Genomic DNA, 27,836 nt, shown 5'->3' with positions numbered 1-27,836 from the left:
TCTCTCTCTTTCTCCCCCTCTCTCCCTCCCTGCCTCCCTCCCTCTCTCCCTTTCTCTTTCTTTTGCAATCTTCCAGATTGCCTTTTCTTCCAATTAAAAGTTGAGTGTCTTTCTCCTGCTTTAAAGGTAATATTTGGAAATTTCTTATTTGATATCTTCTTTCCACTATGCCTGAATAGTATCTTGAGATGAAACAAACATAGGCGAGGCTTGGAAAAGTAAGGCTTCCTTAGCTAGATCTGGTATCCAGCTCACTCAAAATGACAGGGCATTTATGGAAGCCTTGACCTCCTTCTTTTTGAGGCTTTACAAGGATTTGTGGAAGTCTTGGATGGACTTCTTTATGGATGTTACAAGAGGATATACAACCATATCAAATGATATGCTAGGCTAAGATAAAAGTATGATCATATAAGATATGACATATAGCCATAATATATTATACATATTATATATATTATACATTACATAAATGTACACGCACACATATGTATATATACATTTTATTTCATAGTATATGTGAAAATAGATGTTTTTGACTTATATATTATTCTATATTGAGTAATTTTGAATAAAATAAATGTAGTCATTTAAACAAAATAATAGAACTAATTAATAGTACATGTTATATAACTTATCAGATGGGGTTATATACCACACAGTTGTTTGTTTTCTGCATTTCGACCAATTGTGGTTTTTGTAATAGTCTTCAACCTCCAAGAGAAGCTTCCTCGATTAGTATATCGAGAGCTTCCCTCATCTTTGAACATAAAGATAATTATTAAGGAAACAGCTAGAGATTATACTGATTTGGGGAAGCTCTATTTAGGTTCCAGAGCCTTACCAGCTTCGGATGGTTGGGTAGGTTTACAATCCTAGGCATGAATCTTCTTGTACAAAGCAGGCCTTATATTTAATTAGATAGCTGTAGATTATTTCCATTATTGTACCTTTAGCAATATTTTGTTATTTTGGTCATTATTGTGGTTCATAAGCTTTATAGCTTATGAACTATTGATTGCTGCTTTTCCTTTGGAAGTTTGCATTGCTCCCTTGGTACCATAAGAGCTAGTGTTCAGATAGGAGGCTTCTGGATAAGATCCAGCTCTGTTCCTGTAAGCCTTGTATCTGAAGACTGCAAATAAAGGTTTACAAACTGTTATAACTGATTCCAGGCTGGAAAAGGGGGATGATGTAGAAAGGGCAGCAGTAGGAGCACATCAGAAGAGGAGTTAGTCTCTGGAGCCACTCTAAAACTTCACACATGGCACCGATCTGGAACATAAGGCAGCCATTTGATGACAGCACGCATCCTCCGAGCAGCCATCACAGGCAAAAGGGGAGACCATTAATACTATGGTAATTCCACTGAGAGTGGAGTTAAGAAAATAATTGGTGGAATTCTACACTTATTGGAAGAAGAGGATAGACAAGAAAAGCATTGCATCCATGTCAGGATTTTGTCACAGACATTAGCAAGATCGATGAATTCTTTGCCAGTGATGTCTGTCTACTACAAGATGTGCATCCAGCGGGAGGCCGTCACTCTGCCTTAAGAACCAGATGCGTAGTTTTTCCTAGCCAGTGTAAGTTCAGAAGTCAGCCACTGGGTCTCCTTGAGAGGCAAAGTTAATGAGGAAAATTATTAACTATATAATTAGCATAAATCTTTGTCAGTAAAGTGAAGTGTAATTAATTGTGCAGCTGGCTAGACTGTGCTCTAGAACCATCCAGAGGGGTAAGGTTAGAGAATCTGTCTTCTCTGTATCTAGATTGGCAGTCTTGGCTTAATAGAGTGAAGTGTCGCTGTGCCGTTGGCTGTTTGTCCCACCAGACTCCTCTTTAAAGATGGAGTGCCCAGAAGCCCTGTAAGAGGGGTCAGTTTAAGTAGGTAGAGTACCATCCCAGCAGTAGACGCCCCTGACCACCTACCAGATAGAATGTCCATTGGGAGTGGTCACCATGGGCGACATCTAAGTGAAGCCTAGAGTCCCTTTGTCGTTGTCACAATAAAAAAGCAGTATAGTAAAAATATATTAAAAAAAAAATCCTGGTGTGGGGTTCTTCCCTGCCTTAGACCATTCATGTTCCCAGATGAAACACACACACACACACACACACACACACACACGCACACGCACACGCACACGCACACGCACACGCGCGCACCCCCCCCCCCACAGCCTTTATATTTTAATATACCTTAAGTAGCATAATAGCTGGGCAACTGCCTACCCTCCATGCTGTTAGAACCCATTTTCCTACTGATAACTCTGAGTTACTACTTACTAATTTCTGCGTTCTGTTTGGGCTGCTCTTAATTCTGATTGGCAGCCCACATGGCCATGTTTTTATGGCTCAGCTATTCCATTGCTGCTCTCCTTCCCTCCTACACATTCTTCCTCTTCCACAGAGGGTCCTTTTTTTTTTTTCCTTCCTCATGGTCTCCCGGGAAACCTAAACCCCGCCCATGTCTTATCTCCCCAGCTATTGGCTGCTGGCATCTTTATTTACCAATCGAAATTAAGTGGGTGCAGGGCCTCTCAGGCTACATTCAAACTCTAAATTTTGGAGGCCAGCACTTTGCATCACAGTAAACAGTAAAAGATGAAACCCGCACGCAACAGAGCAGCGTCTAATTGACAATCTAAAAAAGAGATAGAACTCCACTGGATCTTTTAAATACGATTTCTCAGTGATGTTCAATGGACACCATGTCGGTATCCTGAAAAATTAACCCCAAGATGGCGAATTTGTTGAAGAGCATCTGGTAGCCTCCTTTAATCCGGGTGCTGAGGAGACAGATAGATACATCACAGCTGTTGAGCGGCACTTATTTCAAATAGAATGTTTCACAGGCGTTCTTGTTTGTTTGTTTAGATTTAGCCATAGCATTTAAGAAGACAGTCTTGTTCTCCTCAACTGCAGATTGACACTGCAGTGCTGTCTTGTTTTATATCTGATATATATGGAGGAAATGTTCTCCCTTTGAGTCCCTCTGACCACATCAGTGTAGGCCTCCAAGCACGGCTATTGAAAGTTTAGATGCACAGATCTTTTTGTTGTTTGTTTTTTCTTGAGACAGGGTTTCTCCGTGTAGCCCTGACTGTCCTGAAACTCACTCTGTAGACCAAGCTGTCCTCATACTCCCAGAGATCTGCCTGCCTGTCTCCCGAGTGCTGGGATTAAAAGGCGTGTGCCACCATGCTCTGCCAAATGGTCTACTAAGGATGTTTTTATGTTTACATCCTATCATTTTACAGCAAGCCATAGCAATAACAAGAAGTAAATTCCAATATGTTAGACATCTCTCTTCTCAAGATCCCAAGGACAAACCCAAGATTTTGTTTTACCCCAGCTCACTCTGTGGGACCAGTGAACCAGTAACACTGTCACCCTGTGAAACCAAAGCCAAGTCCTTAACTGCAGTGATGAACTAGGGGTGGGATTAAACTTTGAAAGTGGGGTAGCGTGATAAGAGGGGAAGGGTTGGGCTCGGAGCAAGCCTGAACCTAGTAAACCAACTTCTGCTGGAGCTCAAACCTGAAAAGGACTAGTTGTCTTGATAGTCTGTCCTCATGTTCACTGGAACAGTGGTGTTAGATTTTCGAGCATAGCTTAGACAGATAACGCCAGACCAAACAGTTCTACGAAAGGGGAGAAGTATTTAGGGCGGAGGGCAAAGGTGGGGAGAGAAACAGGAGGAACAGCAGAGAGAAGAGAGAAGTGGAGGCCGGCCATGACCATGTGGAGAGAAGGGGAAGGGAAGGGGGAGGGGGGAGGGGACAGAGAACCTGCAGGCAGAGGGATCAAGGGAGCAAGAGAGAGAGGAGGGGGCATGCAGCCCCTTTTATAGTGGGCATGTCTACCCAGCTGTTGCCAGGTAACTATGGGGAGGAGCATACCTGGCTGCTGCCAAGTAACTGTGGAGGTGGAGTTTAGACAGAATACTAACAAGTAGGGTCACTCACAAAGGTACACAAAGGCCCCGTTCTTTTTTGGCTGTAGGAGCGTCCTTGGCCTGGGTCTGTCATATTCACAAAAAAATTAAAGATAGGTCTCCTTCTTCCCAGGCTGAGCAGGAACTGTCTTAGTGCCTTAAGTGGGAGTAATGCTAGTAGCCCCTAACGATCATAGAATGATCATTTCTAGTGATCATGGAAATGCTTCCCAGATAATTCTTTTATAGGATATGGCATTCTTGTTGCTGATGGCTTTCCTGTCCCTTATTGTTTGTTTGCTTTGGCCCAAATTGACAGTGTCTCTGCTGGCATAATTCTGTCTCCTCTGGTCTAATCCCACATTCCTGGTTTCTTCAGAGATGGCTGATTAAATCCATGTATATACATCATACATATGTATACTTCCCTGCCCCCCCCCCCCCCCCCAGGGTTTTTTTTTTTAAATAGGGCATGCTTCTACTTCCCTTTTCAAATATGAGCAGGTTGAGTATTTCTTCTTTGAATTTAATTTTTCTTTGAATATTATTCTTTTATCTGCCCTTTGACTCTTGGATTTTGCTATAAGCAATCTGGAGGGTCTGTCTATACCACAACTTTCACCATTTTCGTTTAGAATCTCCTCTGGTAAATATTCATTTGCAGTGCTCAGAGAGTTCCATCCTTTACAAGCCATTAAAGCACAGTTTAACTAAGAGTTTGCCACCTTGTGCCAGCAACAGTGTTTCACTGAAGGCTAGCATGCTCCTTGTTTCTAAGACAGCAGTAGACTCGACGTTAATGTCAGTGAGTGGCCAGTGTGCTATCCTTGATTCTTTATGTGGTTTCTAAGGAGGTGCAGATTTCCTCACAATTCCCTCCACGCCACCCCCATCCTCATTCAAATAAGTTTAAAATGCAATCCCACCAGCATCCCTTTCGTGGCAGTTGATGTATTTGCTAGCCTGCCTCTCACTGCCACTCCAGCCTTTGCTCCAATGCTGTGTCCACACTCGCAAGTATCCGTTGGGATGATAACACTCTTCCAAGTACCTAACCTGTGCTTGTCAGGCTTCTTAGAACAAGCAGAAGGAACAGTTATGTGTGAAGATAGAAAGACTGGTTTATCATTCTTGATATACTTGAAACTGGTTCACAGTACTAAATCATCTGCATAGACCCTTAGATCTGCAGGGTTTGCTGATAAACTAGAAAGGAATTAAATAAATCTTTGTAATTGTCATGTTGTGTATTAATTAATACATTGTATATACATATTTTATACATAGACACACACGTGTAGACACACACACACACACAGCTAGTGATAAAAAAAGAGAGCATGGGCTGGAGAGATGGCTCAGCGGTTAAGAGCACAGACTGCTCTTCCAGAGGTCCTGAGTTCAATTCCCAGCAACCACATGGTGGCTCACAACCATCTGTAATGGGATCTGATGCCCTCTTCTTGTGTGGCTGAAGACAGCTACAATCTGAAGATGAGCTACAGTGCGCTCATATACATAAAATAAATAATTCTTTAAAAAAAAAAGGCGGCATGAATTTGAAAGAAAGCAAGGAGGACATGGGAGGGTGTGAAGGATGGAAAGGGAAAAGGAGATGATGCAACTATACTCTCAAAAGGGAAAAAGAAATTTAAAAAAGAACTAACACTTCAGTAATATAGGTTGGTCTAATTTTAAGGGTTTTTTTTTCTCTTTATATCATAGTATATATAAATGAGGTGTTTAGTGTTGGGGAACAATTCTGGTAATGATATATTTTCTACATTTCCATTTGGTTAATGAACTCTCAAGACACAATTTAAAAGTGATGTTTTTCCCTTCTAGGTAAAACCAGTAATCAGCAAACTCATGGTAGTCTCCCCAAGCAACGACTTCAGCTTGTTCTTTATATATCTATCCCCTTAGTTATGGTCGTTTCAGCTGTAGTCATAAGGCAAAGTAAACTGAGTCGTCTGTGCCGCAGAGAAAGAAGCGAAAGCAACAGGTACCTACTAGATATGCACATATATTTACTATTATTGTATCAATGAGTCTAGAAAGTGATTGGTCTTCATTAAAAATAAGATTACAGAAAAGGCAATGCAAAGAGAGGCACAGATACACATTGCAAAGCAGGTTGATTTCCATACGTATTTCCATCCCTAACACCCACTCACTTTCTCACTGGCATCCCAGAGAAAGACATCGCTGCCTCAGGCATCTTGGAGGCAAGTTTAGACTCTTAGTTCACTGGTGCTGTCAATTAGCCATACTGTCCCGTTGTTAGGCTTACATCTTGAATAACTATAATTTCAAAACAAAAAGAAAAGCCACAGTCTAAATTTATTATCCTAAATATTTTTGCTACTTCTTCACAGAGTAATTGGGTGAATTCTTGATAGCGTCAAATTGACAGACAAGAGACAGCATGATGACACTTAGCTTTAGAAAACTTGGTTTTATGTTACAAGTTTTGCAGGCAAAACTGTGATACCTTGATCAACTGACACAACCTCTGTATACTTGTGATTTTTGGTAACTCTATAAGTATGAAATGAAGAAGGTTTTCCAGTGTTTCCCAAATCTCTAGGAACATATATTTAATAAGTACAATCACCCTATTATCTGAAACCAGGTACAGAGATAGCTAACAATATGTGGACCTCCAATGTTTATTTCATAGTATTTTGCCATAATATTTTGTCTGGCTTTACTTTTCAGAATTTACAGGAAGATTCAAAAGGAGCATTTTTTTTCATGATAAGAGAAAAGCATATTTAAAAATATAAAGAGAAAAATAGCAGATTATTTTTCTAGAACTATACATTTATTTCATACACAGAGTAAAAATAATTATTAAATAATAGTTAGAAATAGAAATGCCTGCCACTGGGCTGGGGGGATGGTTCACTAAGACAAGTGCTTACCATGCTACCATGCAGTCCTGAGTTTGTATGCTTAGCTCCCATATAAAAACCTTAGTGTGGTGGCATGTGATTGTAACCTCAACACTCTGCTGGGAGGCAGAGACAGGGAGATCTCTAGGGTGCTGTCGAGGCCGTCTAGCTGAAAAAATGAGCCCCAGAATCAGAGAGACACTGTGTCCCCCAAAAACTCTGAAAAAGTTGTGGAGTGATTAAAAGAGACATTGCCACACACATGTACACATACATGAACAGGTGTACACACACACACACACACACACAGACACAATCTTTCACAAAAATGCCAGAAATGCTTGTCATTTGTTGTGCAGTATCACTTGTGAGTTGGTTGAAACACACATTTACCCACATAAACATCATTTGCATCTAGATGAAAAGTAATTTAATGCAAAAATTTAAATCTAGAGTATTGTTTAAATATATCCATATGACTGACGTTCTCAAAATTATTTAACATATATTATATGATTGTCAGAGACTATCTGAAATTCAAACTTATTTGGCAGATTCACAAAACCAAAACAACAAAAAATCAAAACTTGATGTGTTTATGGGCTAGTATGTTTTGATTAACTTGATTTTTTTTGAACATTGCTAATATTTTTGGCTTAATTCAAATTAATACTTGGGGTATCATGGATTGGGCTCCCTATATAGGTATGGGTTAACAGCATAAATACTTGAACTAGTTCAAAATTCGAGTATCAGTGAAATGTCTGTTCTAAAGCACAGACGGCACCTGTTCACATTGGAAAATGCCATTTTATGCATACAAATCATGTTGTTTCCTTGGACAATGGTCTTTGTATTTAATGTTTGAGATTTATTTTTTCCTGTTTAAAAAGAAGTTTGTCAATCTTGTAGCTCTGTAACAGAAGACAGTGTGAGTAACCCCAAGGTGACCACCAGTGGAGGAAGGTAAGTCTGGGGCAATACAATTAATCCCTTGTCATGATTAGGTTTTAGGACTGCTGAAAATGGCTAGTTTATAGCCTACACATTTCTTTCGGAGAGCCTCTACTGTTGTCATCATAGATTGTCTCATAATAGTAAGCAACATAGTTGCATGATATCCTGGCCTGTCCTATTCATCTGTCCAGAAGAATGATGGTTGAACTATGCTAGCATTTATGATACTACCAACTTCCTGTGGGTTCAGAGAAGAGTTTATTAGCAGAGGGAAGGAAAATGTATATTTGGATGACATTTTACTGTCATATAAAAAGTTCTTTGATAAGGATGCCCTATACACATATAGTCATGAGATTGTCTCAAAGAAATGAGAGTTAGTGAGAGTGACCTTGGAGCTGTTATTGGTTTTGTTCTTTAATCTATCTAGAAAAGTAGAGTTAGAGACCGGATATGGAAAAATAAATCAGTTTTATGAATTAGGCATTCCTTTACTGTTAGCTATAAAAAAATTATCCCCTTACAAAACAAGGGGTAGAAAATGAGAAGGAAGACTATTTGATGCAAAGCTCTATGATTCTTTTAAGTCCTTCATCCTTGTAGCATGAAGTTACATAGTACGGTGGTATATTTAGTAAATCTTGAGATCAGTTACTGAGCTGAGAAAAATTTAAGAAATGTATTATTTTTTACTGGCACCTATCACTGTCATTCTGTTGTTAAAAGTCTATTTTACAAAAACCAGAAGAACTAGGAATGTCTTTATTTGAATTCTAAGGAGATCTATATTTTGTGGCACTTTTTTGGGGGGGCGGGGGAGAGACATGAATAGACATGGGCTCATCCCATCTATATAAGGAACCAAGACAGACAAAGTAATGAAAGCCCAGCTTGGTGAAATGGTGACTTTATTGAGGTGACTTGCAGGAGAATTGACAAAAAGTTTAGTCACAGGATTAAAAAAAAAATGACTTACTGACAACTAGCTACTTGTATCACCAAAAGCTTAGTCCAACACTGGGGATAACTAATGAAAGCTGGAACCCTCGCTCTCTATATATACATGATGTACAGGCAGTTCCTCGAGTTAGGTATTCTTTCTCTTCAGCAATCTTTACTGTTTACATAACCTTAGGGAGGGAAAAGTCTTTGTGTCAGGTAAGTTTTAGGGACTTCCTGAGACTTGTAAATTGCTTTACTTCCTGATTCTTAAATCTTATTTTTTACAACTTCCTGTTGTCATATAAAACTTGACTCTAAGAAGAATGTTTAATTTAGAGGAAATTGCTTAATAAAATATGTGTATTTATTAAAACCATATAACATAGAAAAAGACAATCTAACTGTATTCAAAGACAGTGGATGAGAAGAAGAGTAGAAACAAATCAATACAAGAAAAATAACTGGAGTCACAAAGACAAAGATGACTCTTTGAAAAGTTCATAAAATTTATACAAATAAACATGACTCAAATCAATTATTAATGTAAAATGGCATCATTTTTTTTTATTTCCTGGGCTTTAGAAGAAGTTAAAGTCAGTGAATTAAAATATTTAGATGAGCTATATTTCCTTCCCCAAACATGTCTGTCTCCAGCCTCTTGATGCAATAGTGCGACCAACCAGTCAGTTATCTTATGTCTACTTAAAGTCTGAGAGCTGCAGTCTAACCTATCTTTGTCAGCTATGGCAGCACATACCTCTAATTCCAGCCCTTGAGAGGATGCTTACAGGTACAAGCAAACACTTTTGGTTCTATTGAAATTTTGCACCAATTGTCATTAGAGACATTGCCTTATATGCTTTTTGTGGTTCTTTTGTCTAATCATGATGATTGTCTTAACTGTTAACTTGACACAATCAAGAATCATCTGGAGAGGGAGTCACAGTGCAATCAGGATGGCCCACGGGCGTTCCTGGGGAGGATTGTCTTGATTATGTTAGTTGAGACTGGAAGACTCACTCACTGTTGGGGTACCATTTCCTGTCGGGAGATCCCGAACTGCCTCAAATTGGAGAAAGGGAGCTGAGAACAGGGAACAGGCACTCACACCCTCTGTTTTCGGTTATGAATGTGACTAGTGACTGCTGCCATGACTTCCCCCTGGTGATGGACTGTAACCTAGAACTGTGTGCTAAGCAAGGACTTCCTCCCTGAGTGGCTTTCATCATGTTATCTTATCATTGCAACCAGCAGAGAAACTAATACAGGCACGGAAGTGATGCTGGCCTTCTTTCCTTTCTTAAGTGTCAAGTTTTCATGTATTCCAGGCTAGCCTCAAACTAGCCACTTAGCCAGTGGGGGCCCAACCTCAAATCCCGGTTCTACCACCTCCTCTCTCAAGTGTCCAGTTTATACCACAAGATTCTTTATCCACTTATCTGTCAAGGGGAACCTAGGGATGGTTCCATGACTTGACTTTGTGAGTATCACCTATACTTGGGATTTAATTTGAGTCTTCTGTCCTTTATTCTTACTTAGTCTAGGTAAGAGTTCATTCCGTTACTTTTTAGAAGAACCAATTCTTTGCTTTGCTGTTGTTATTGTTGAGTTTGATTCATTCTACTGTGATATTTAACAGTTTGTTCTCTCCTATTCTCTGTGCGTTTGGTTTTTCTTTTTCTGAGGTACATAATCTTGGGCTTTGTTTGGAGTCTTCCTTTGTTATTGCAAGCATTTATTACTCTAAAGTTCTCACTCAAAATTGTCCTTGGACATTATGTAAAGTATGAACATAGAATGCCCCCCCATCTCTCTATGTATTAAAGGCTTGCTTTCCATAATATGAGCTTTCATAGAGTGTTTGGATCTTAAGAACCCTAACCTAATTGATGTATGCATTACTCCCTGGTGAATGCATAACATCATGACATAAAGATCATGTAAAGTGGGAACTGAGGTCCAGGGGTCCAGTTGCAGTGTGGGGAGGGATCACTGAGTATCCTCTTGGGGCCATATCTTGTCCTCATGCTTGCCTGTCCTGTTTACTTCTTTCCTTGGCTCTTGCATTCCTGTGCCAAGGTTCATCCTCTTAAAATTAAAAGTGCAGGCAAAAAATCAAAACGGGTAGGTGGTACAACCCTAAATTTAAAATCTCAATCTCTCTCTCTCTCTCTCTCTCTCTCTCTCTCTCCCTCTCTCTCTCTCTCTCTCTCTCTGTCTCTCTGTCTCCGTCTCCCTCCCTCTCTCTCTCTGTCTCTGTCTCCCTCTCTCTCTGTCTGTCTCTCTGTCACTCTCTTTGTATGTGTATGTATATATATGAAATATGTATTTACATGTATATTTCATATATATTAAAGATAATTTTCATTGTCTTTTATATTCAATGTCTTTCATATATGTGAAAGACAATGAAAACTTATCTTTGAAGACCGAGTACCAGAATAAGTTATTAATTAATAAAAATAGATGAAAACTCAATAGCACAACACTGAAACAATGTTTCTGCTAATGATGATGATTACTTGATGACAAAGCGAGTTAATTACTTCGAGTTTTCACTAAAGCCTCAACCAGCCATCAAGAACAAACAAAAGCAAGGAACGCTTCCAACTTGATAACTTAAGGCTCAAGTGGAAAAAATGAAGCCTCCAACACATCTTCAACCAACAGGTACATGCAGATGGCCAGTGGGCGTATGAAAAGATGCTCAAGACCGTAATCATAAGAGATGTACCTGTCGTGAGAGGTGTCACATCTGTTAGGGAGGCTCTTATCGATGAAATGAAGCCAGATCTAGAATGTCATTTCGAATGAGCATTTACTAATCACTGGAAATAAAGCCTCAAGCATTCAAAATTAACAAATTTGAGTCACATGGCAATATAGCCTCATGATAAACATCACTGTACATTGTATTTAAACTTAAGATGTGGGATTCCCTGTCAAGGGCTCTTATTACAGTCAAATAGTAATTTTGTAGCCCAATCTGGTCATGAACTTGTGATCATTCCATCTCGGCCTTGTGTGTGGTAGGATTATAGGTATGTGTTACCATGCCAGTCAGAGAGCCTTGGACCAGAAAAATGTATTTACTTTCATTACTTTAAGAAAAAATGTGAATTATGAAAGAAGTCCCCTCTCTCCAGTGTTTAGTTGGCAAAGACTTTCTGCCATTCCATCTTGACTAGATTATTTCTTCTGCTGTACAGAAACATGTTATTTCTTGAAGTCCCCTTAGTGGGTTGTTGGCTTATTCCATAAATACACATAGTTCTGTTGTGGTTGTTCCCGTCAATGACTCCATCTTGAATTTGTTTTTCTACTTGGGCAAGGAGAGAGAAAAGGAGTTGATTTGACGGCTTGTTATAGATATCCAGCTTGGCTAGTACTATGTATTGAAGGTGCTATCTTTTCTCCTTTTTCATTTTGTTCGAGAATTTCATGCATGCATGTAATGTGTTTAATAAAATTTACAGCTCCCTCCCCCCAATTTGTTCCAAATCTACCTACCACTTTTCTCACTATTTTATGTGCTTTTCTTTTCAATCCAAAGATTCTAGTTATATGTAGAACGTGTGCAGGGCCATTTACTAGAACATCAGTAACCTCTCAGGAGTTGCATCCATGAAGAAAGCATGGCTCTTCTTCATCTGGCAGCCATTAGTTTCCAGTAGCTCCTCAGCTAGGGGTGGCACTTCATGAGCCCCTATATCAACTGTGCTAGATTTTGACTGTGTGATCTTGTATAGATCTTGGGTGTGCAGCCACAGCCTCTGTGGGCTAATGTGTGCAGTGACTGCACTATGCCATCATTTTGGATAAATATTGTTTTGTAGTAGATGCTCAGTATCTCATTATTAAAATATTTTTGTGTCTTCTTCCGCAATCATCCCTGAACATTGGGGAGAGGGATCATGATATCAATGTCCTATTTAGAACTGGACAATCCTATGATCTTTTATTTTCTTACTATTGATGAGCTGTGGGTCTCTATATTAATCACCATGTACTGAAAAAAAAAAAAGAAGGTTTTGTTTTTATCTTACTGGTCTTTCGTTTATATACTATGGTTTCCAATTTTGTGTCTTTATTTCTTTTGGGGGGTATGTGTACTTTTTCTTTTAATTCTGTTTTTTATTCTCTCTTTTTTTTTCCCTGCTGTGTTCCTAAAGAGGGAAAGAAGCCATGGTATTTATGGCTGGGAAGGGGAGGGACTAGATGGGGGAGGGAAAACTGTGATCAGAATATATTGTATAATTTTTCAATTAAAAAAAATAACAAAATCCAAACACAAATGGGACAATGGATCAATGGACCTGTGTGTTCAGTTGACTTATACTGAAGAAGATATCTTGTATATTACCCCTCTATCAGATGTAGGGTTAGTGAAGATCTTTTCCCTATCTGTTGGTTGCTATTTTGTTCCTGTTAACAGTGTCCTTTGCTTTACAGAATCTTTTCAGTTTCATGAGGTCCCATTTGTCAATTGTTGATCTTAAAGCCCGAGCTGTTGGTGTTCTGTTCTTTCCCCTATGCCAATGCGTTTGAGGCTATTTCTTACTTTCTCTTCTATTAGATTCAGTGTATCTGTTTTATGTTATATCTAGATTTTATGTTGAAGTCCTTGATCCACTTGGACTTGAACTTTGTATAGGGAGATAAAAATGGATCAATTTACATTCTTCTACATGTTGACTGTCAGCTAGACAAGCACCATTTGTTGATGCTTTCTTTTTTCCACTGGATGGTTTTGGCTTCTTTGTCAAAGATCAAGTATTCATAGGTGTGTGGGTTTATTTCTGGGTCTTCAATTCTATTCCATTGATCGACCTGTCTGTCTCTGTACCAATACCATGCAGTTTTTATCACTATTGTTCTGTAGAGAAGCTTAAGGTCAGGGATGGTGACTCCCCCAGAAGTTCTTTCATTGTTGAGAATTGTTTTTGCTATCCTGGGTTTTTTGTTTTTCTGTATGAAGTTGAGAATTCATATTTCCATGTCTTTGAAGAATTGTGTTGGGATTTTGATGGGGATTGCATTGAATCTGTAGATTACTTTGGTAAGATGGCCATTTTTACTATGTTAATTTTTACCAATCCATGAGCATGGGCGATCTTTCCAACTTCTGAGGTATCCTTCAATTTCTTTCTTTAGGGACTTGAAGTTCTTGTCATATAGATCTTTTACTTGCTTGGTTAGAATTACACCAAGATATTTTATATTACTTGTGGCTATATTTTTCTAATTTCTACCTCAGCCCATTTATTACTTATATAAAGAAAGGCTACTGATTCTTCACTAATCCTACATTCAATAGAGGTCTAATATCTAAAATATACAAAGAATTCAAGAAGTTAGACTCCAAAAAAAAAAAACCCCAAATAACTAAATTTAAAAATGGGGTATAGAGCTTAATAGATCATTCTCAAGAGAGGAATCTTGAATAGCCGAGACTCACTTAAAGAAGTATTCAACATTCTTAGTCATCAGGGAAATGCAAATCATAATGACCTTCAGATTTCACCTTAACACCAATTAGAATGACTAAGATCCAAAACTCAAGCGACAGCACATGCTATCGAGGATGTGAAGAAAGAAAAACACTCCTCCATTGTTGGTGGGATTACAAACCTGTACAACCACTCTGGAAATCAATCTGGTGGTTCCTCAGAAAATTGGAAATAGTTCTACTTGAAGACCCAGCTATAACACTCCTGGGCATATATCCCAAAGATGTTCCACCATACCACAAGGACACATGTTCCACTACGTTCATAGCAGCCTTATTTATAATAGCCAGAAGCTGGAAAGAGCCCAGATGTCCTTAAACAGAGGAATGGATACAGAAAATGTGGTTCATTTTCACAATGGAATATTGTTCAGCTATTAAAGATGAGGGCATCATGAATTTTGCAGGCAAATGGACGAACTAGAAAATATCATCCTGAGAGAGGTGACCTAAACTCAACAGGACATGCATGGTTTGTACTCACTGATAAGTGGACATTAGTCAAAAAGTACAGAATATCCAGGATACAACTCACAGATCTTATGAAGATTAACAAAAAGAAAGACCCAAATGTGGATACTTCAATCCCACTTAGAACGGGGAACAAAATAATCATGGGAGGCAGAGGGACCTTGGTGGGAGAGGAGAGAGGGAGGTGAAGGGGGCAGGATCAGGTATGGAGGAAGATGAGAGAAGCCCAGAGGACCAGGAGAATAAATGGAAATATGTAGCATTGGGGCTGTGGGGGCAGGGCGAAACCTCTAGAAAGTCCCAGTGACCTGGGATGTGAGAGGTTACCAGGACTCAATGGGGATGATCTTAGCCAAAATACCCAACAGTGGAGAGATGGAACTTGAAGAGACCACCTCCAGGAGATAGACAGGGCCCCCAGTTGAGGTATGGGGCTACCCATCCATTTCAAAATTTTTGATCAGAATTGTTCCTGTCTAAAGGAAATGCAAGGACAAACATGGAGCAGAGACTGAAGGAAAGACCACCCTGAGACTACCCCAACTTGGAATTCATCCCATGTACAGACACCAAACCCGACACTATTGCTGAAACCATGTTGTGCTTGCAGATAAATGCCTGGCATGGCTGTCCTCTGAGAGGCTCTACCAGCAGCTGACTGAGACAGATGCAGATACTTACAGCCAATCACTGGACTGAGATTGGGGACCCCTATGGAAGAGTTAGAGGAGGATTGAAGAGGTATGAAGGGAAGGGCGACCCCATAGGAAGAACAACAGTATCAACTAACTCAGACCCTTCAGAGCTCCCAGAGACTAAGCCACCAACCAAAGAGCATCCATGGTCTGGTCCGTGGCCCCAGCACATATATAGCAGAGGACTGCCTGGTCTGGCCTCAGTGGGAGAGAATGTGCCTAATCTTGTATAAACTTGGTGCCCCAGGGAAGGGGGATGCTGGTGGGGGTGAGGTGAGGAGGTTGGATGGGGGGCACCTTTTCAGAAGCAGAAGGAATGGGGGATGGGGTGAAGAACTAGGGGAGGGAGGACTGGGAGGAGGGCAACATTTAGAATGTAAATAAAATAATTTAATTAAAAAAAGGGAAGATATCTTAGCATCAGCAGCATAGAAAAGGTGTGATTGCTTGGACATGGTTTTTGGAAGGATAATTGTATAGAAAAATTTTAGCATTACTTCAAACACACATAAACATGCACACAGATCATAACTTCAGAGTCATAGGCTGCAAAATCTCCATCAGATGCACTCTGCATATAAACACAAGAAGGAAGAAGATAAAACATGAGTGATATGTCTTTGTTACAAGTAAAAAGACAAATGCAAAATGTATTAATTATGAAAGAAATTCTGTGGCTTTGTGCAAACCAGGAATTTTTTATAGTTCTTCTCAAAAAATTATTTTATCTATTTATATTCTAGCCATCATCCCCTCTTCTTGGTCCCCCCTCCCACAGTTTCTCATCCCATTCCTCCTCCCCTGTGCCACCGAGAGGTTGTCCTCTGTCCAGAAATCCCCTTCCCTGGAGCCTCAAGTCATTTTCTCTCAGTGAGGCCAGACCAGGCAGTCCTCTGCTATATACATGCTAGGGGCCTTGGATCAGCCCATGTATACTGCCTGGTTGGTGTCTCAGTTTCTGGGTGCTCCATGGGGTCCAGGTGAGTTGAGACTGCAGGGCTAGCTATGGGTTTGCCCTCCCCTTCAGCTTCTTCAATCAAACCCTTAATTCAACCTTGGGATCCCTGACTTCAATCCAATGGTTGGATGTAAGTATCTGCATCTGACTCAGTCAATTGCTGCTTGGCACAATTAGAGGACAGCCATGCTAGGCTCCTGTCTGTAAGCACATCATAGCATTAGTAATTGTGTCAGGCCTTGGTGCCCCTCCATGAGATGGATCCCAAGTTGGGCCAGTCACTGGACCATTTCATTCAGTCTCTTCTCCTCTTTTTTTTTTTTTTTTTTTTTTTTATCCCTGCAGCTCTTTTAGACAGGAACAACTCAGGGTCAGAAATTTTGACTGAAGATTGGCAACTCCATCCTTCTACTTGAGGCCCTGTCTATCTACTGGAGGTGGACTCTTCAGTTTCCTCTCCCCATTGTTAGGCATTTTGGCTAAGGTCACTCCCATTGAGTCCTGAGAGTCTCTCACCTCCTGGTCTCTGGTACTTTCTAGAGGGTCCCTCCACTCTCACCCCTCGAAGCTGAATATTTCCATTCATTCTCCTGGCCCTCTGGGATTCTCTCCTGTTCCCCCACCCACCCCATGACTGATCCTGTTCCCCTTTTCCCCTCCCCTTTCCCATCCAAATCCCTCCCTCCCTCTGCATCCCATGATTATTTTCTTTCCTTCTAAGTGGGATTGAAGCATCCTCACTTGGGCCTTTCTGCTTTTTAAACTCCTTACATTCTCTGAGTTGTATCCTAGATATTCTGTACTTTTTGGCTAATATCCACTTCATCAGTATCATGCAGGTCCTTTTGGGTGCAAGCCAGGAATTTTAGCCACTAAAGCATACCGTTAAGACAACGAAAAAGCTAGGAATGGAGTTAGAAAAGACAGTTTTAAAAGATGAGCGTTAAACAAATCCAGGTAAAATTGTAGCATTAACATTGGATGGAAGCAGTCTGTGGAAAAGAAAAGATATTCCAAAGACGTGTGCGAAAAAATTATTGCTGCTACCCTAGCATGTGAGTCCTTGTGAACATTAAAGCCATTCTGTGTATGGATGTCTACATGTGTATATGTGTGTGTGTGTGTGGCAGTATTTAATGCGAAAAAATAAAACCACATAGAATTTCCAGTTTTTTTATACTTTAATTAAAGTTGCTTGAATCTGAGAATATAAAGTCCAAGGTACTGTCTTATTGACTCAACTCCTGTGAGTGAATTAACATGTGGTGTTTTTAGAAATCGCTGTAATGCACAGTCGGGTGCATTTGCTATTGAGGTTCCAGGTAATTGTTTTGTTTTCTAGTATTAATCTGCTATTAATCTTCTCTCCTCAGTGATCTGTGTCTTTAAAATCATTTGAGCTAGAAACTGGTTAGTTGCAAAAGAAACTGAGCAACACGGCCTCACTGTTTGTGATCTGGCTTCTCCCGCAGCACCCCTCACTAATCAAGTATTGGTACCCAAAAAGAAGATAATCTGGATTAACTATGAGAAACTGGCATTCTGAGCAAGAAGAAGGAAAATACAGAACCAAACCAACCCACAGCTTCTCTCCCACTTGTGAGGAGACGAGTGAGGACTCAAAACCATGAACTAATAAATCAGCTGTGGCTAAACAAGTGCATTTATGTCTGGTGTCTTCTCCGTGTCATCAGTTCCATTTCTACCTTACCTGCTTCTACCTTTGTCTGGGAGAAATGGTGAACTTGTACTGAGCAGACAAAGACGATTCTCATGAAGCTGTCAGGAGACACCAGTGCTCCCTTACTTCCCAAGGGTCAAGGATCTCCTACCCCCATTTTCTCACTGCCTAGGGTGGCCTGATTCTTCTCTGTCTTCTTCTAACCTTCCCACCTCAGACATTTATCCACAGAAGAACAAATCCAGTACCTGTTCGGCTAGTGCTTCTCTTTTTCCATAAATGCTAAGTAAGCTGTGCCAAGCTATCTGTCCAAAACGGGCTGGAGAGGTGGCCCAGGAGCTAAGAACACTGGCTGTTCTTCCAGATGAGCAGGTTTAATTCCCAACACCCACATGGCAGCTCACAACTGTCTGGAACTCCAGTCCCAGAGAATCTGATGCTCTTTCCTAGCTTCAATGGGTATCAGGCATGCAGGGTGCACAGACATTGGATTCAGACAAACCGCCCATACAGATAAAAACAAACTAAAAAAAAGTCATTAAAAGTAGATTTATCATTAAGCTTAGGAAGGAAAAAGCTCAGGGTTACTTTTCTGCATAGGTCTCTTCCATTGTCAAGGTCTTATGTTATTACCACCCATCAAATGTGGTATAATTGAGGCCACGGTGAGTGGGTCCACTCTACTCTTTACCAAGTCCCTTGGCACTGATGTGTTTTGAGCACCGCATACCAGCCCATTGGAATGGACCATGAAAGTTTCCAAACTTGCACAAGCCAGTCAAACTGACTTAAATTGTTGAATTAAAGGAAAGCTAACACAATGTAACAATTCTTAATGATTTTATTGTAATCTTCTCTTTGCCCCTTCCCCTGCCCCAAGACAATGGTGATTGTGCTTTCGTGTCAGAATTTCCTCTCTTTCCAGTTCTACAAATATCAACCATTGGCTTGCAATCAACCTCTTTCTACGGAGAACTACAAATGCATATCCACTTCTCCCTGTTTAATTTTGTTTGTTTATTTTAAAAATTATGTTTATTTATTGTGTGTACATATGTACATGCACTTGCCACATAGTATGTGTAGAGGTCAGAGGACAACTTGTGGACGCTCACAGGATAGGAAATCACACAGCTTGGATCTTCCTCCAAGGAAAACCACTGCCCAATAACAAAGGTAGGAAAGATGAAGCCACATGAAATCCCTAGTATTTTAGTGTCTGCCTCAGTTTGAGCAAACTACATGGCCTTCTGAGGGGTGTCATCCATCCAATTACTCAGGAAGATAATAGTGTCATGCTGGCTCATTTGTCAACTTGACACAAACTATAAAGTCCTTTTGGAAGAGGGAATCTCAGTTGAGAAAATGTTCCCACTAAATTAGCCTATGGATAAGCCTGTGGTTCCTTCCTTTCTTTCTCTCCTTCCTTCCTTCCTTCCTTCCTTCCTTCCTTCCTTCCTTCCTTCCTTCCTTCCTTCCTTCCTGATTTCCTTCTTCATTGACGGTTGATGTATGAGGGCACAGTCTACTGTGGGTGCTGCCATTCCTGGCCAGGTCTTCACACAAGAAAGTGTGCTAAGCAAGCTACAGGAAGCAAGCCAGCAAGCAGCAATTCTCCATGGCTTCTGTAGCATTTCCTGTTTGAGTTCGTGTCCTGACTTCCCTCAGTGATGGTCTGTTACCTGGAAGTGTGAATAATATAAACCCTTTCTTCCCCAAGTCGATTTCGATCATAAAACTTAAGATTATGATTATGGTTGTGCTTTCACCACAACCATAGAAGAAACCTTAACTGAGGCAAATACCAACCTAAGCCGTGAAGCCCTGATGAACAATGTCTCCTGAGGTACTTCCAGGCTTAGCTCTCTGTGACCCAAAACTTTTGTCAAGCTTTGTTGTTCCTAACGTTTCCAGTTTATTATTGTTGTCGTTGTTGCTGTTGCTGCTGCTGCTGCTCCTGCTGCTGCTGTTGTTTTCTGGTCCGAACTTCATTTGGAAATGACCCTGCCTCCTCCTAGCTTAAACCCAAGAAGTCTTTTGCTGTGGAACTGCTCCCCAGAGCTTACATTCTCCATTTACCAGTTCTGGCAGTAACACACTTCCTCCTCCTCAAGAATCTCTTCTTGACTCTTTGGAAGCTAAGACGCTTTTGCTTAGTATTCCCCCCTGGAATTATATTTTATTTTAGCCACCACTGTGATTCCTTAACTCTTCAGTAATCTTAAATCTTAGTTTAGTTCTTAAATCTTTAGTTTCCTTCCTCCCGTGAAGTATTCTTACATTAGGTACCAAAGCAACGATATCGTTCACAGTTTCACTTCAGATTTTCCTTTCCATACATTTCTCCTAGGTCATCTCATTTCCTTGTTTTTTTCTAATGTTCTTTCCGCGATCATAAGCCTCTGCTTTTCAGCTCAAACAAGCATTCGCAGCTCTCCTTTCACTACCCAGAGCCAATCTCCCTAGCGACACCCGGCTTTAACACACCTTAAATTTATCAGACCTCCCAGTCCCTGTCACCATGGACATCAGATGCTCAGCAATCTAAATATCATCAATTTCCAAATGATTCACCTAACACAACCAGAAACACCCATGCAGACTGGCATCTGAAGTTCGTCTCTAGTATCTTCACAGCTTCAGGGTTTTTTTTTTTCTTCCCATTCTCTAGTTCACAGAATATAGGCTCTGCTGGACTGAAGCACGCAGAATTCTCCTAAATGAATACACTGCCTCCAGGGGAAAAAATATATATATACATATATATACATATATGTATATATATATATATATATCCCACTAACTTCAGCCGTATACATGTCATCTCTCTGTATAAATAAACATCATTATTTTACTTAGAATGCTTGAATGATTTTGTATTATTTCAGAAGAAAGCCCCAAGAGGTTGTTTATGGTTGTGTTTTATAATCCGTGTACTAAGGAGTCATTCATCCATTTCAAAAAAAAGTTCTGGTATCCAGACTTAAGTATAGGAACATATGGTAACTTCAAGCATATGATTAATCTATTTATCATGATTTCTATCTATGCTACCAATACTAAATTACTTCAGAGCATAAGTCAGGTGGCTTATTTAGAGTCAGCCCAACATATTTAAGGAACACCTTCATACACATGAGTATAGTATGCAGATGATAAATAGATATAAAACATTCAAATTGCTGTACATGTATAGGTTTATCTGCAATTCTGCAATTTCTGGCTTAATTTCTAACGTGGAAGGGCCGGTGGCCCCAAAAGAAATGGAAAGGATACAACCCAAACCAATGTAAATGTATATTGCATATTGATATCTCATACATACTGCTATGGCTCTATTACTGGCCTCTACTCATGTCATACTAAGAGTAAAGATTGCCTGTATGTGTTTATGTGCAGTACATGTTAATTTCAGCATGTCTTGCAGCATAAATGTTTATACAGCCCTATCCAATCAGGCTTCTTACCTTTACTGAAATTGTCCTCAAGGGCAGATTTTGAGGTTGTCCTCAACCTTGTCTTTCCCTAATCAGCTTCCAGCGCTCTCCTGGAGCTACCAAGCACTTCTCTCCTTCATTTTTGAATGTGAGACTTTGAAAGATCTACAGAACCAGTAAATAAACTTTAAGTATTTAACCCCCTGTCTCCCCCCCAAATCAAAATTATATTTGCACAGAAATTGCAACATATGCTTAGTTAGGGCTTTATTGCTGTGAAGAGACACCATGGCCACGGCAACTCTTATCAAGGAAAATATTTCATTGGTACTGGCTTACAGGCCAGAGCTTTAGTCCATTATCATGGAGGAAGCATGGTGGCACGCAGGCAGACATGGAGCTGGAGAGATAGCTGAGAGTTCTACATCTGGATCCACAGGCAGCAGGAAGAGATGGTGTGCCACTCTTTCTGGCCTGAGTTTCTGAAACCTTAAAGGGTATCCCCCACCCCTCAGTGGCACACTTCCTCCAACAAGGCCACACCAACAAGGCCACACCTCCAGTAAGGCCACACCTCCAATAATGCCACTATGGGTTTACGGGGACCATTTTCATTCCCACATGCATTTGTAATACTCAAGCACTTACCAGCCCAAACCTGGAAATGACCCAAAATATTTTGCAACAGATAAACGGTTACTCAAACTGGGAAGACTGGTTCTCACAGTATTCCATTTTAACACAAGAGAATCAAAAATTGAAAACAGTAATAGAAGTAGAGGAATTCATACCTAGCAGATACATCCAAACCAGAACCCGACTTGCTGTATGATTGTGTTGATGAATGTTTAGCATATTAAACATTCTAGGTATGGGGAAGCAATTAAGTGATAAGCTTAAGGAGGCGAAAGTGTGGGTATATCTATAATGTGAATTATCAAAAAGCTTTATTTTCATTGTATACTTTTCTCGATGTGATTACAGTTAATATATATATATATAAACTGTATATATATATTGAATATATTGAATATATATATTAACTGTATATATATATTGAATCATATATATATATGATTCAATAGCATAAAATCATTTCACATACACACACACACCAGCATATGTTTTATTATAAAAAGAAATGAAACAAAAGGACACATGGGTTCTCCTAGAAAAGCTTCCAAACTTGCATTTATTATTTTTATGTGTGTGTGTGTGCACCTTTATGAGTTAATATGTACCATGCACGTGCAAGAACCCTCAGAGGTCGAAAGAGGGCATTGGTACCTCTGTTGGAGTTACAGGTTGTTGTGGACTGTGATGTGGGTGTTAGGAAGGAAAACTCAGGCCGTCTGGAAGGGCAATAAGTGGTCTTCACTGCAGAGCCATCTCGGCAGCCCCAGATCCATATAAAAATTTTATACAACTCCCTGAAAATCTGTAAATATTTTAAATACTATGAAAAATCAACTTGGACTTCACAACTCCTTCCAAAGTAGTTATTTTTTTTTTAAAAAATAAAAATCTAGAAGAGAGGGTAAGAAGAACAATTGGATATACTACATAGTAACGCATAGTTTAGTTAAGATGGGAAACAGAGTATAGCAAGATGTTAATGTGGCATTCAGCCATATTGAGTCATAATTTTTGATACATAGTGAACATTTTGCCATATTTTTGCTTAGCTATGTTTGCACTATTAAACTTTTAAAAATGTATTTGTTAGCCCATCTCACTCAAACTCTCCAAGTTGCTTTTTTAAAAAGTGTTCCTTCATGTTCTAAAGAGCCCACTCATTTTTCTAATACCTCACGACATTTAATGACTGTTATGGCTTAACTCCCACACTCCTTTGTTTTAACCCCTCCTTAGCTCACTTGCGGATCCACCAATCACACCAAATCCAGAAAGGATTCTGAATGTTTTTGCTGTGAAGAAACACTAAGGGCTGGAGGAAAACAGCCCAGTGAGGAAAGTATCACCAAGTTTACAAGCCCTGTCTTTTCAGCGAGGTAGTCTTGGTATCTGGGTCCCAGTACACCTTTGTGGTTATCTCTAAGGAACATGGAATTTGATTTGCCCTTTAATAAATATGATGACTACCTATAATCGATTACATCTGTATGACTATAAAGGGATGGAATTTCTTTATCTTTGGTCTGCCATAAACTTCTTGAGTGCATATTTAATAAATATAAAAAGTTTTAAGGGGATTTAGGATAAGTGAGAGAATTTTTTTCCTCCAGCAGTTTTTATTTTCAAAGATAAATGAAAGTATCTTTCAGTATTTTCTTTTCTCCTCATCTGTGGTTGGCATCTGTGACTTGATTTACGCTGAGTTCTCCTAAATAGACTGGTCTTCTTGACTTCTCTCTTGTCCAGATGGTAACAGATTATTTCTTGAGGTACAAGTGTAGCACTAGTAAAACCCTTGGAAGAAGTCATTCACTAATCCAGTTATTCCTCACCACAAATACAACATCCTTTCTTTTGAGTTATGTAGGGGGCAAAAAGCTATCTTAATATAATCACAAAAATTTTGTATATCTTACTACTGATTCATTTATAATTTCTATGTATGGTAACTTTTACATCTGCCTTCCTGTTTGTACCTCATTCAGTGTCCATAATACCCACGCCTTTTGCTTGTTGGCCTTCAAAAGTTCAAAGGTGGAGTTAAATTTGGATTATTTGAATCTAGCTATATTAATCAGGTGAAAGCAATACTAATTTCACTCAATAAGCACATGTTTCTGATTTTGGCTACACACTAACCTCCATAGAATATAATAAAATCACGACTAACTAACACCTATCATAGCTTTTGTGACCTATTTAAAATTTTAAAAATGTCTTAAAGTTCCAGTTAGGAAGTCATGCATTTTAGTGGTCACACAAGTGAAAGCCTTTATAATTTGTTGTCAATTATTAGGTGATTTTTTTTCAGTATATGAAAAACACCTGGCCTTATGAAATATTGAAATACTAAAATATACTATACAACACAAACCAGAGCAAATTCTTCAGTAAACAAAAGAGGTTTAATTTTTCATGTTGTTAATGATTAGCTACTTCAGATATTTCTTGACAAAAAGATTAAGATGTTTAGGAAGCATTAATGAGAAGTTAAAATTTTTTATTGTCTAGCTTCTGTCTTCTCTTACAAAATGGGAAAGGTATACACTTTATATTACGTATTGCATGTAAAGGCATACAGGCTGTAGCAGGCACAGAAAGAACTGCTGCCAGGTAGCTGGAGACCGAGCTCATGGGAGAGGAGGGCTGAGCGCTCTTTCAGAGTCCAACCTTCAATGTGAGGTAGCTCCAGGCATCCTTTGACTTCTGCAGGGAAAATGCTGAGTCCTCTGGGCTCTGGTTACAGAGCTGCTGTGGCACCCACACCGTGGGGCTTCCTGTTCCTGCAGGAACAGGTTCTGGCTTTCCTGCTTCCCAAGAGCTCAGGCGCAGGGGCCACGAGCTGCTGCCGTTGCACCAACTGACATCACTGTGGCAAAGCCAGCAGCCACACCATGCTGCCGTTATTCCTAGTCCTCTCCTACCTAGGCCAACTGATCGCCACAGGCAAAGGTAAGTGAAGTCACTGCTGGGCAGGGGACTGACCACCTGTCAACAAGCCATCTGCCATGCTGGCTCCACAGTCTTTACTCCTGGAAGTTCAGAACAGGCTAGTGAAGGTGGCATCAGAACCTCACCCAGTTCCAGGGTCTAGGGGTTCAGGGGCCCATCTCTTCCTGGTGGTGGGAGAACTCAGCCCAAAAGACCATTGACCCTCCTTTTCTGACTTTCCACAATCAGGAAACATCTGCAAAGTGGGAGGAGAGGGGGAGGGAGGGAGAAAGCCAGAGGCCCGTATGTCCCACGTGTTTTCTGCTTTACTATAGGAGAGCATAGGCAAGATGGTACTTCTGCTGCGCTTGCAGGCGTACTCACTGTGTCTCTCTACAGATGTAGAAACACCACTCCTGCAGATCACAGTGCCAGAGAAAATCGAGACTAACATCACGGATGCCAAGGAGGCAGAAACACAAGTAATTAAGAAACCAGAGTTTTGGGAAACGATGGGTGTTTATTTGTACTCGACTTCTGGGCCACATCAACGAATTCTTACATAGCCCTTGTGAAATCCTGCTTATGCCTAACTTAGTGGTCTGAGGCAGGGCAAATGTCTCAGTTTTCTTGGACTTCCCAAGAGCTGTATGAACGTTGCCCAACTGTTTTACATAAGACCCAAACGCTTTAGCTTCTGGTCTCCACGCTGTCATGCACAGCTTGCTGGACTCAGAGAAAACACGGCCACTAATTATATATTCTTACACGCAAGACTACACTAAATTTTACCATGTATCATGATTTTTAAACTGGTACCAGAAAACCCTCCAAGCCTATAAATGCACGTTTTAAATCCTTTGGAAAACAAAACAGTAAAGCATAAAATTATGAAATCATTGTAAAGACCACAAAGAGATGCATACAATGTCCATCTGCATAAGTTCTGAGATATTCATTTTAAGCCAACTGAATATTTAGTCACATACATTTTTAAATGACTCTGTATGGCAATATTGTCTTTCTACTTCTATAGCATTACATCATAGGTGTATAAAACTTCTGACCTGCAGATAACCTCGAGTTTTCTCAGAGCCATTTCCAAAGGACCAGGAAGCAGTTAAACAACTTCAGCAAAGTGGTTCAGAATGTTTTCAGTTCTTCCCAGGTCAGACAATTGTTTCCTACAAAGTTGGCACACGGCTCAGTCATCTCATGCTGTCCCTAAATCATCTGCCTATAATCTCCCTGCTTTTGCTATTTTTAGACAGACACTTTAATTCAATATATAACATGGATGTTAGCCTGCCTAGTTTTACAACTAGCCTCATGGGATTTGACGATAGATAATATTCAATCTACAAGGCAATAATATTTCACATTCCAAACCATGAACTTGGCATAAACAATATTTTTATTTAGCCTTTGAAAATTTTCTTCCATGTATATATCTTGATCATATCCAACTCCATTCCTTTTGTACTTCTCTTGCAGACCCCCCACCTTAATGTCCTTTAAGTTTTTAAGTTGATTTTCTTTAAACAAATTTTCTATATATTTTTTATTCTACCCAGTTTGTTCCATGCATGTGCCTTATTTGCACCTGTCTTGTAGGTTTCATTACAGCGTATCTGCAGATTGTTTTATTTTCTCGGGCTGTAGAAATCTGCTTTCCAGTTGTTTATCTTTTGATTTACAGGAATAAAACATACCCAGTATAGTTAATTGTCTGTATTGATCTTGCAAATAATGACTGCTATTATTTGTGGAATGGATATATTTCATATACCTTTTCAGTGTTTATGATCCCAGGATTATTTGGTTTCAGAAGACATATATATTTGATTGATTTCCCTTTAGGTTCAGTAATGAGAGCAACAGGTTCCTAGGTAGCAGTAAAAACAGTGCCAGTATTGGGTGAGAAAATCATAGCGTATAGGGTGTGTGTGTGTGTATATGAGTATGTGTGAGTATGTGTGTGTGTATGTATATGTATATATGTATGTGTATATATGTATGTGTATGTGTGTATGTGTATGTGTGTATGTATATGTATGTGTGTATATGTGTGTATGTGTGCATATGTGTGTGTATATTTGTATGTGTGTATATGTGTGTGTTATTTTACTTATTAAATGAGGATGATGGAATGTGGGATCGAGGAAAGTAACGAATGAATTGGAAAGGGCTCATATGTGTTAAGAAACACAAGAACTAGTAGAGACTGTTGTGAGGTCATTTCTGTTTGGGGATATGTAGACTCTAATATCTGGTCATATAAAATGTGCATATGCATCAATCACAGCTTGTTACTTTTAAGTAGTTAACATTTCTAATCTCTCTCTCTCTCTCTCTCTCCCTCTCTCTCTCTCTCTCTCTCTCTCTCTCTCTCTCTCTCTCTCTCTCTCTCTCCTCCCCCCCTCCACTTTGTTGCAGGTAACTTATGTGGTCAGAATTGAGGACAAAGCATACACACTCCAACTTGAAAAACAGTAAGTCAGCAAGTGCTCGCTCTCACCACACGACAAACACTCCATTTACTCAGCAGGCTCCATCTTCTTTAAGATTCATGTGGAACTGAGATTTTAAATCTGTCTTGTGAGATTTTAAACCTAATAATCTACATTAATGATGTCTTAAGACATATCTGATAAATGAAGATTACCAAAGGCCTTAAAGCACATCTGCCTTCACAGAGTACAAGTCCCTCACTGCTCCAGCCCCAGCGCCTCCCCCTCTGCTCCAGCAGGAGCCCCTCCCCTCTCTGCTCCAGCAGGAGCCC

At 39.8% G+C, this 27,836-nt stretch overlaps 2 protein-coding genes across 3 annotated transcripts in view; both read left to right on the top strand.

Annotated features, from left to right (window-relative positions):
* LOC114621943 (disintegrin and metalloproteinase domain-containing protein 5-like) overlaps positions 1-23,432 on the top strand; it is a 74,910-nt gene extending 51,478 nt beyond the window's left edge. The window contains exons 19-21 of one of the 2 annotated variants that reach the window (XM_028768290.1): positions 5,786-5,945; positions 7,750-7,803; positions 23,360-23,432. In XM_028768290.1, the coding sequence (XP_028624123.1) occupies positions 5,786-5,945; positions 7,750-7,803; positions 23,360-23,432 (287 nt within the window). Of the gene's footprint in view, positions 1-5,785; positions 5,946-7,749; positions 7,804-17,841; positions 17,916-23,359 lie in introns of those variants that run through there. The other variant, XM_028768291.1, reaches the window with a different exon arrangement.
* A 1,473-nt stretch (positions 23,433-24,905) lies between these two features.
* The window catches only part of LOC114621951 (A disintegrin and metallopeptidase domain 3-like), a 53,587-nt gene continuing 50,656 nt past the window's right edge, over positions 24,906-27,836 (top strand). Inside the window, exons 1-3 of the mRNA XM_028768297.1 lie at positions 24,906-25,075; positions 25,454-25,536; positions 27,491-27,546. Coding sequence (XP_028624130.1) covers positions 25,018-25,075; positions 25,454-25,536; positions 27,491-27,546 — 197 coding nt within the window. The 5' untranslated portion in view covers positions 24,906-25,017. The remainder of the gene's footprint in view (positions 25,076-25,453; positions 25,537-27,490; positions 27,547-27,836) is intronic.

Source organism: Grammomys surdaster, unplaced genomic scaffold, assembly GCF_004785775.1.
Source record: "Grammomys surdaster isolate TR1022 unplaced genomic scaffold, NIH_TR_1.0 185, whole genome shotgun sequence".
Classification (NCBI taxonomy): Eukaryota; Metazoa; Chordata; class Mammalia; order Rodentia; family Muridae; genus Grammomys; species Grammomys surdaster.
The sequence above is the reverse complement of the archived record's forward strand: the minus strand, read 5'-3'. Positions and strand labels throughout refer to the sequence as shown.